Source organism: Pundamilia nyererei, unplaced genomic scaffold, assembly GCF_000239375.1.
Source record: "Pundamilia nyererei isolate P.nyererei 1_Seehausen unplaced genomic scaffold, PunNye1.0 scaffold00383, whole genome shotgun sequence".
NCBI classification, from domain to species: Eukaryota; Metazoa; Chordata; class Actinopteri; order Cichliformes; family Cichlidae; genus Pundamilia; species Pundamilia nyererei.
The window spans coordinates 222,647-232,854 of NW_005187784.1; the positions used below are offsets into that span (position 1 = coordinate 222,647).

The following is a 10,208-nucleotide window of genomic DNA, read 5'->3' on the forward strand; positions in this document are numbered from 1 at the left end:
GTAAAGCTTCTGAACCTTCACGTCAAAATGAGCCAGCTGATGCGGTGTGGTATCTAAACAGCGCCTCCCTTTGAAAGTTTCCAAGCAAGCCTGGATGGAAAGAAGCCAAAGGACACACCCAGAGAGAGTACATCAGTAAATGCCATCTTAGTTGTTGACTGGGTTTAACTATTAATGGCGATCGTGACTCAAGAGTCGGGAGTTCGCCTTGTAATCGGAAGGTTGCCGGTTCGAGCTCCGGCTTGGTCTCGGTCGTTGTGTCCTTGAGCAAGACACTTCACCTGTTGCCTACTGGTGGTGGTCAGACACCGGTGGCGCCAGTGTCCGGCAGCCTCGCCTCTGTCAGTGCGCCCCAGGGTGGCTGTGGCTACAATGTAGCTTGCCATCACAAGTGTGTGAATGTGAGTGTGAATGGGTGGATGACTGGATGTGTAAAGCGCTTTGGGGTCCTTAGGGACTAGAAAAGCGCTATACAAATACAGGCCATTTACCATTTATTAGCAATTACCCAACAGCCAGATATCAATTAACAAAGCACAATTTCACTATGTTAACTTTAACTAGGATAAATTACGCAATCTGTGTGAAAACCTGCATTAAGACTAGGTGAGTCTGACAAATTTAGCTCAGTGTGCAATTTATTGCCTCCAAAAGTCCAGCAGGGGGCGACTTTCCTACTTTCAAAAACAAATCTGACAGCCCTGATACGTCTTCCTTGACCTATGGCCTCAGTAAGCACTATTCTAATATGTTTATGGTCCCAATCACAAGTTTAAATCATTACTTAAAAGAACATGATGCTAATTTTGAAGATTAAGGTCCCATTTGAGGTCCACATCACTGGTCCACATAATGTGGACACCAACAAAGTGACGATGAAAATAATTAGCCTGACGTTTCACAATGAGACCAGTCGCTCCATCGTTCCACTTTTTCTCTTTTTCCAAAAAGAAAAAAATATTTTCCAAAAGTGTACGAATGTCATGCTATGTTTGTGCTGGCTACGTGTTCAAAGATTAAACACTAGTTTGTTTCTCACAGACAGGAATAAATTATACCAATTAACTAAAAACCCTCAAGGACAAGGTATTGCACCAGCTGTGTGGGGAAATCTGGCATTTTAAAACATGAGCACTAGCCCAGACTTTCACAATCGGTGCCTCCTTTAGTGCTGTGATGTCAAACTCAAAAAATCTATTACATAGCTATTTACTTTGGTGTAGCATGAATGGCCATGTGGGAGGTGTTTATCAGTTAAGATAAAGCTAAAACCTTTGAAATATAGTTAAAAGGCCAAAATGTACACCCTCATTCCTGCTTTTTGAAGTTGACCGGTTGGAGTCCAGGCCGATTCTGGCCCCCGGACCTCAGGTTTGACACCCCTGATTTTGTGAGTGAAGCAACTAAGACTCTTAAACTCTATGTTATTAACATGGCACACCATATTCATGCCACTACTGGTGTCTTCGTGTCACTGGGGAAAGTCACCAGCTTTCACTTAGAGCAGCCTGCAGGCTCATTATGAATCCGGAAGAGGAGAAGGGGGTGATTTTTATGAAGAAACACGTGAAATTTGTGGCTTTTTCTTTTAATTCAAAATTTCCTACTTGGGAGTGTTTGCTTTTAACAGCAGGTGGTGGTATACCGATGCAGGTACGCCGGGCCACACAAGAGGAAGTCGGTTTGATCTTTAACTGTTGTCCTGCCGTGGATCAAAATGTAAGCGATCAGTGTCGGTGTGGTCTCTGAGGGGGGAGTTTATTATTGACCTTCGCCTTTACGTTGTAAAAAAAGAAGAAGAAGAAGAAAAGGCTACATACACTTCAAAGGGTGTGTGAAATATTTAGCCGTTCACGCGGGCTTAAATAGCCTAAAAAGACACGTAAATATGGCCCGTGTTTAGCTCCACGAACACGATAAAACTGAAGGGTAGTCTCTCAGCCCTATAGCGGCTAGCGAAGAAAAATTTTCCTTTATTAGGGTCGGAAAAGAAAAACACGGGTTAGACAATCATTTAGAGCGGCTTTAAAATGTCCGAAAATCACCGGGTGACACAACAAACATTCCCACTTACAGGACTTGGTGCTTCGTGGCTGGATAAAAGTCGCTCGGGGCGATGCAGGTCGGCGACTGGGGGCATCGGTAGCTATCCAGACCGTAGCTTGAGTGAGCGCTTGACAGCTACAACCAGGAAGCCCGGCGGGCACGTCGAGCGATGTCGGGGAGAGCCAATCGGAGGGCGGAGCTCGGCTGAGAGCGTCCAATTGGGTTCGAGCGGAGGCGGTGCCACGTAAATTGATGTAAGGCAAAGGCAGGATTGCGCAACTCCGCTCTTTTCTTCATCCTCCTTGGGGATAATAACAACGAGCCAGCTGTCGTTTCCTCTGTTATTTAGGACAGAAGGCGTGCACATATAAGTAAACCAAGCACCCTGCAGATTAAAGCATGTGTAGTAGTATTCTTGTGTGTTTAAAAACTACATAAAAAGTGTACTTTTATATACTTTTATATACTTTTACACACGTTTACAACTAGATAAGTCCAATCTGAATCCCCCACTGCAGCCGTACATCTATTAAAACTACATTAAACTTAATTATAAACATAATTTCCAAATTCACTGAGCCGCTTTCTAACCACACACACACACACACACATACTCACACACACACTCTCTCACACCACCCCTCTGTGGCCAGTGCGTGCGTAATGGGGCTTGGAGCGCGTAAGCACGTAAACAAAAGCACATTGTCGGTGCCACTGGCAGCCAGTCTGCAAAGCCAAAGAGTGGCTGAAGTGAACAGTCATTTCCATCGCTCCGTCCATACAGCCAGAGAGCTTCAGAAGATCCACGAGCAGCAACACAGTAGGGATGGGATTACTCACCAGCGTCCTCCCGCACTGGATCCACATCTAAGGTAGTGGAAATGTTACTCTTTTGAGTTTAAGACTGGGCTCGCTAACAAATTATCTGTTGTTTCTGTTTCGTGCCAGGAGACGTTTGGGGGCACAATAGGAGGTTGTGGAAAATCAATTGTAAGGTGAGTTTGCTTGTTTCACCTTAAAAAAAATATTATAATTAAATATATCAACAAAAAAGCATTGACGGTGAATTCCAGCGACATTGCCTCACTAGAGCATTACTTTATCGCACTTTTAAACACGTTTCATCATCTGCGTGTGTTGTTGCAGTGATCATGCCGTGCGTCCAGACCCAGTGCGGCTCGTCGCCTCAAGGAGCCAGCCCAGCCTCCCAGAGCTCCGGCGGAGAGCGCAGCTGCGACTTCCTCACTCCGGAGTTTGTCAAGTTCAGCATGGATCTTACTAACAGTGAAGTGTCGGCTGGAGCCTCGGGCCCCACCTTCGGCCCCCTGGCGGACTCTTACGGCTCTGGGTACGACGTAAAGCCTCCGTGTCTGTTTCAGATGCAAGTCCAGGGGGAGCTGCCGTGCGTCAAGGTGGAGGATGCGCACGGGTGCCCGCGCTATCAACCGAATCAGCACCCAGCGCACCAGTCAGACGAGCTCCTTTCTTCCCCGAGCCCCGTTTATTACTACCGCTCCCCCTCCCCGCACTCCTCCCTCACGCCCAACTTCCAGCTTCCGTCGGGACACATTTGGGAGGACTCCGGCTCCCTGTACAGCTTTCGGCAGGACTATTTGGCGGCGCACAGGAAAAACGCTCTGTCCAGGTTTTCCCTGCTGTCCCTAAAACACGCGCAACACGACGGCCAGAGTTTGTCCACGTGCCAGGTGAAGTTTGACGGAGCTCTGGCGCACCAGCAGCTGGAAACACCCACCGTTTTGGGCTCCACCGGCCTGGGCAAACAGAGCGGTGTTGGATTTGCTCACCCACTCCATCTCGCGCACGGCCACCACTTTATGGAATACCAGACTTCTTCTGCGCCCGGCCGAGGACCGCTGAGCTCAGAGGGGGTGTGCGCGGTATGCGGGGATAACGCAGCCTGCCAGCACTACGGAGTGCGCACCTGCGAGGGCTGCAAGGGGTTCTTCAAGGTTTGTTTTCAGTGAAGGCTTAATACAAATCTGCAGTTTTAAAGGAAACTCTGAAGATCTGAAAGTTGTTTTTTATGGATATTTACTCCCTTTTTTAGCACAAAAGTCTTCCAACATTTCTGTGAAAAATATGATGAAAAAATAACTACACACCCACGGGAATTATATCCCATAATGCAACTCTAATTCCAAGTAATTGGCTATAATATAAAGCTTCCCCCGGGGAGCTCTGACCGGCCTTCTAAATTGGACAATAGACTCCAGAGGCACGTTTTGTTCTCTTGGTCTCTTGACACGTGCGTTAAACGTCGCGAATGTCCTGTATGAAAATGGTCACCAACGTGCCGTGAATCAAAACCTTCTCCTTCGTCTTTCACTGGGAGATTCCCCGGGGCCAGTCTCCAAATTATGAATGACCACGACCCTCTATTTACCCAGACCTGCCTGTCCGACTGCTCAGTGCCTCAGATGGCCCACAGGAGCAAGAGTGCTGCCATTAATTTTGAAGGAACAATTTAACCCCTTGTTAGGTTACTTTTACCTTTCTTATCTTTCTAAAATGGCTCAAAAGTATTTTTTTTAACAATGAGCCCTCTGAGATGTATTGTCATGACAGTATGTTTATAAAAAAAAAAAAGTCAGCTATTACTATTGTTATGTCTCTTCTTGTTGTTTCTTTCATAGGGACCGTTTTTTTTGTTCCTTTTTCTCATATTAGATATTTTAAAAGATCCATATGGCTCCATATTTCAGACTAATCCACCAGCACACGTTTCTAGAGACCAAAAGTGTGCTTTAATTTGAACATTTTACAAGACAATTTCCAAAAATCTCTTACTAGAAAAAGAAAAGGTACTGTGTAAAGTTTTAGTCAACAGCAGCAAGTGGTAGATGTGTTTAGAGCACTGAAAGTTGTTTCAAGTTTTTAAGAAACACACCAACAAGTCAGATTTTTATTAACCAAAGAGTCCTTTAACCATCAGGTGTGTTTGCTGGATCAGGAAGAAGACTGATGTAAATTCGACCACACCTCAGCCCGAGAGCCATGAACCTATTAAAGTGCAGGATTGTATTTTTCAAAAGGTATATAGAGTAATATGCAGATTCTTCTTCTCTCTGTGCAGCGCACAGTGCAAAAAAATGCCAAGTATGTGTGCTTGGCTGCCAAAAGCTGCCCTGTGGACAAACGCAGAAGGAACCGATGCCAATATTGCCGTTTCCAGAAGTGCCTCGCAGTGGGAATGGTCAAAGAAGGTAAACTGATAGAGCCAAAAAGCTTCTTAAACCATTATTCTTGGTGCCGTTTAGGAGGTCAGAGCTGAAAAGTGTCGCCCTCTTCATCTTTTCCTCTGCAGTGGTGAGGACAGACAGCCTGAAAGGTCGAAGAGGTCGCTTGCCGTCCAAACCCAGAGCTCTTCCAGACGCCTCCTCACCTGGCAGCGCCCTCCTAAGCGCCCTCATCAGGGCGCATGTGGAGTCCAATCCTCCACCTTCTCGCCTGGACTACTCCAAAGTAAGTAGAACTGACACTGTTGATAAAAGACTAAGACATAGTAGAGTTATAATCATTGGTATCCTCCTTCATTCCAATTTGATCCGACCGGTGACCTTTAAATGCAGTTTAAAGAGAATCCAGGAAGTCCCCCAGGAGACGATGCTCAGCATGTCCGCCAGTTTTATGACCTCCTGACCAGATCGATAGAGGTTATTCGGGGTTGGGCGCAGAAGATCCCGGGTTTCACCTCTCTACCTAAACATGACCAAGACCTTCTCTTCTACTCTGCCTTCCTGGAACTTTTTGTTTTACGGTTGTCGTACAGGTAAATAACCTTTTACACATTTTATATAGAATTTATTTGCCTATTTACTTATTTATTTATTCACCTCTGCTCTCCAGCTTCACACGTTAACCACAGGCTGTTGTAACATTTCAGATCCAACCCAGAAGAAGGGAAACTGATCTTCTGTGACGGGTCAGTGTGGCACCGGCTCCAGTGTCTGCGGGGCTTTGGCGAATGGATTGACAGCATTGTTGAATTTTCTGCCAATCTGCAGAGGATGAACTTGGACGTCTCCACCTTCTCCTGTATATGCACCCTCGCCCTGGTCACCGGTGAGACGTCCAAGAACATTTTCCGCTTCATGCGATTTACAAAGCTTAAAGACATAACCGATAAATGCTACATCAAGTGACCCTGGATTATCTATTTTGATAATATTCAACATGGGAATGTTACCATTTACAATATTTTTTGTCATTAACACAGCTCCAGTTTAAAAAAAGAAAAATCAAAATAAAGATACAAGAACAATATTGTATAATCAGTCACATTATTAAATCATGCCAGGATGTGAAGCTTTAATTTACTGAGGATAAACTTTCCTGAATGTGAACTACATGTTTAAGGGATGACAAGTAAGCTGGACTGATTGTTATTGATTTAGTTTCTCTGTCTTATCTCATGACTATTTTCCAGTCAATGGTACCTGCAGTACTGATTGACCAATTTTCTTGTAGCTCAACTAAGTAACTAAATAATAAAGAAAGATTAGATTTCAGTAAGAAAAAAAGACATCCTCTTGATGAGTCAGTGGTAACATCTGAACATGTGAAATGACAGATAACTGGATACGACTTTAGCAGAAATGTTTTAAATTATAATCAGCTGAAACACTTAAAACTAATAGAAAAAAATAGCTAAAACAATTCCTGTTATCTAAAATCACAATTTTGCATTTTATCTTGCCAAGTTGAGGATTTAGGGTACTTACCCTGAATGTAATCCTAATCAAAAGCATTTTTTCTTCTGATCAAGTAAAAATGCGTAGACATAATATGCGAAACTTGGCAAAAGGTGTGCAATTTTACATAATTTGTGACGCCATGTAGAATAATAAGTGCAATAATTAGTGTAACTGGTTTAAATAGTTATCTAAAAGTTCCAAGTAATTAGCCCAGATTAAAGGGTAATGGCTGGAAATAGTGAAAAAAACAACAAACAACAACAAAACAATAGTTTGTTTGACAACTTGTTGATAAAAGTTATGGATAAATTGTTAGTCATTTAATTATGGTTGAAATAGTTAGCAAATTATAATAACTAACTTTCTAGTTAAAATAGATAAATATCTTTAAAATGATTTAAAAGTAATGGATACGTTTCTATTAGCTAAATATGACTGCGAAAAAGTAAAGACAACAGCTACAGTTAGCTAAAAGCAAAGATGTAATATTATATAGAATCTTTTAAAATAACAAAAATGGTAAAAACAAAAACTTTTGGGGAATAATTAGTTTAAGGTAATTTAATAGTGTAATTTGTTTTTTTAAAAAGTGGTTGAAATAAAGAAAACAGAATTGATAAAAGTAAATTGTTTAAATAGATTTGTTAGCAACAACCAGAGGCTCAAAAAATGTTTAATTAAATTTATTGGATAAATGTTTGCTATAATTAGCTAAACTTATCAGCTAATTAACATTACAGACAGTAATGATTGGAAAAGCACTGACACTTCTACCTAAACAAAAATCTCTTTAGTCTACAATTTATATGATAATGGTTGAAATGTGGTTCATATAATTAATTTAAAAAAAAGTTAATATGGGATAAATAGTTTTTAAAATGTTCTTAAAATTAATAGTTAGCATAATTAGCTAAACTGACTACTAAAAGGTTAGCTAAAAGTAATTGGGTAGAAAAACTAGTTAAAGCTAATTTGAAATAGTAAAAGAAAACTAGTTGAAATAGCTAAAAGTTTGAGACAAATGAGTTTGTTAGCTAAGTTGAGGCCCGATAAGTGGGCTTTAAAATTGAATAAATTATTAATATAATTAGTCAAACCTATTTGCTAACCAACAGTAACAGATAGCATGGCAAAATCTTAGCTAAACATAATGACTGGAAAAGTATTGAAAATTATACCCAAGCAAAACAATCTTAAATATGCGATTTATAAGATGAATTGAATGGTTGAAATTTGGTTGATAAAACTGAATTTTTAAAAGTTCACATTCTTTGTTATTTTAGAACAAAAGCCTTGAGATGAATGTAGCTACCAAAAGTCTGATTTACAAGTAGTAATTTTACTTAATGAAATTATTGTAGCACCAGTTAAAAGGTAATAAAAGAATTCAATATATCCTGGTTAACTTTGTAAAGTTAGTTCATTTTTTATTTAATTCTCTACAGAGCGGCATGGACTGAAGGAGCCAAAGAAAGTTGAGGAGCTACAGAGCAGCGTGGTCAGGTGCTTGAAGGACGGCGGGACAAGCGCGGATGGAGGCTCGAGCTGTTGGTCCAATCATTTGTCCAGACTTTTGGAAAAGCTGCCGGAACTTCGCACTCTGTGCATCCAGGGCCTGCAGAGGATTTTCTACCTGAAGCTGGAGGATCTGGTGCCGCCACCAGCCATCATAGATAAGTTATTCCTCGACACGTTGCCATTTTAGAGACAAGAAAGGAGACACACAGGGAAACGGTTTTCTGTGGTTTTCTCGCCGAGGACACTGTAAGACCCCTTTTGCTTTGTTCCCGATAATAATTGCTGACTATCTGGATGTTGTGCGCAAAAAAATAAGAAACAAAAACATTTTTAAAACGTTATACCGAACCAGAAGATCACATTGGGATGAGAACAAGTGAAATGAGAAGTGGAAGCAATTTAATCCAAGAATTGTGACCACTTAATTTCTAAATATAACTTCACTGAAGCATGCTGATGACTTTGAAAAAAAGGATTAATTTCATTGCAAGACTGAAATAAGCTTTTCCTACCATTATTACTCTGTACAGCGTGATTTAATGAGCCCATCAGGCCAAGATTATGGACTGCAAGTGACTCAGACGACTTTATTTTACGCTTTCTCCTGCTTCTCATTGTGTACAAAGGCATTTTGATACGAGACAAGGCGTCCCATCATGTTTATTAGTGATTAATAATATTCATTAACCTCTGTTGTCTTCTCAGAGTAAGATGTCATTGTCCACACTTTCATAAATAAAAGACTAAATGAAGTTACACTGGCTGGACTGCTGGGCCTTCTATCATTTATTTGAAACTATGGTTGGACATTTGATTTTTAATCGCAGGAAATGCAGAGTCCCTTTAAAAATGTTATACTGAATTTAATAACAATTCTAATTACAATATATAACATTTAATTCACCTTTCTAACACCTACTGTTGTAAAAACGCATTCTTAAAGAGATTCAATTATTTTATTTTGCTGTTAAATTTTAATTATGTTTTCAAACTTATATGTAAGTTTGCATTTTTTAAATGTACTTATTGCATAGACCAAATTTATGTCACATTGTTTTTATGCAAAGGTCATTCTTTCTGTACGTGTTGGTTCGTATTAATGCAATTTTTTTTTTGCTTATTATTTTTTATGCATGCAAAAATGCCATAAAGTACTCACCCATACGAACACATTATGGGTAGCTGGCTGCATTTGTGTGAAATGCTGCAACACAGTTTTTTGAAAATTTGCACGATTCATGCAGGAAACAGTAAATATGGATGCTAACGCCTGCCAGTAAGATGAAAAGAAGTAAAAGTAATATGAGCAGCGTTTCTCCTCTTCAGTTAATTTGCCAGTTTTTTCTGATAAGTAATGAGAAAAGCAAACTTTGGAGATCCATTAAAAAAATAAGCTATAAGAAACCGTATGTGTGCCTGTATATGAATGTAAAGGTCACACTGGCACTGTTTTTTCAGAGTTGGCAGAGTTTACACAGAATTTTCCAAGGCATGACTGCGTGTGTGTGTGTGCGTGTTTGTGTGTGTGTGTGTGTGTGTGTGTGTGTGTGTGTGTGTTTGTGTTTTCTGGCCGTCGGCTGCCTGACATTTCTGCAGCCCTTTGGTTAGATGTGGCATTAAAGAAGTCAGTTTCTGCTGCCGTTGGCAAAGATAAAGGCCCAGGATTCAGCATCTACACCAAGAAAGGCCAAACAGAGCAAATAAATGGAGGCGCCGGTGCTGAATATATCCTACGACCTCATGTTGCTCCTGTCCATATGATTAAAATCTCTTCTAAAACATCACATTTTAAAAGACTTCAGTGAAAAGCCAAATCCTTTAAACAGCAGCCTAAACATTTTTAGTCATACATATGTAAATATTTCAAGTTATTCCAGCTGATTTGTACTCTGCAGCTGGTGACATGTGTTCTCTTCTATCTGGCTGAAA

At 40.9% G+C, this 10,208-nt stretch overlaps 2 protein-coding genes across 3 annotated transcripts in view; one reads left to right on the top strand and one right to left on the bottom strand.

Moving 5' to 3' along the window:
* gpd2 (glycerol-3-phosphate dehydrogenase 2 (mitochondrial)) overlaps positions 1–3,164 on the bottom strand; it is a 35,286-nt gene extending 32,122 nt beyond the window's left edge. For both annotated transcript variants that reach the window (XM_005752813.2, XM_005752812.2), the window contains exons 1-2: positions 2,887–3,164; positions 2,075–2,384 (exon numbers count right to left, since the gene is read on the bottom strand). The gene's annotated coding sequence lies outside the window, so the exon portion shown is untranslated. The remainder of the gene's footprint in view (positions 1–2,074; positions 2,385–2,886) is intronic.
* LOC102200001 (nuclear receptor subfamily 4 group A member 2) lies at positions 2,780–9,049 on the top strand. Its single transcript, XM_005752811.1, has 8 exons — positions 2,780–2,918; positions 2,995–3,041; positions 3,193–4,016; positions 5,141–5,270; positions 5,372–5,529; positions 5,637–5,836; positions 5,951–6,129; positions 8,207–9,049. Exons 3-8 carry the CDS (start codon positions 3,198–3,200, stop codon positions 8,464–8,466), a joined length of 1,746 nt encoding a protein of 581 aa, XP_005752868.1. The 5' UTR covers positions 2,780–2,918; positions 2,995–3,041; positions 3,193–3,197; the 3' UTR covers positions 8,467–9,049.
* Positions 9,050–10,208: the final 1,159 nt, after the last annotated feature.

What these genes read in the sequence shown, in the direction of transcription:
- LOC102200001 (XM_005752811.1), top strand. Translation starts at nt 3,198, where the DNA reads ATGCCGTGCGTCCAGACCCAGTGCGGCTCGTCGCCTCAAGGAGCCAGC. An exon ending in GCTGCAAGGGGTTCTTCAAG is followed by an intron (nt 4,017 to 5,140) that starts GTTTGTTTTCAG and finishes CTCTCTGTGCAG; the next exon opens with CGCACAGTGCAAAAAAATGC. An exon ending in GTTTTACGGTTGTCGTACAG is followed by an intron (nt 5,837 to 5,950) that starts GTAAATAACCTT and finishes GTAACATTTCAG; the next exon opens with ATCCAACCCAGAAGAAGGGA.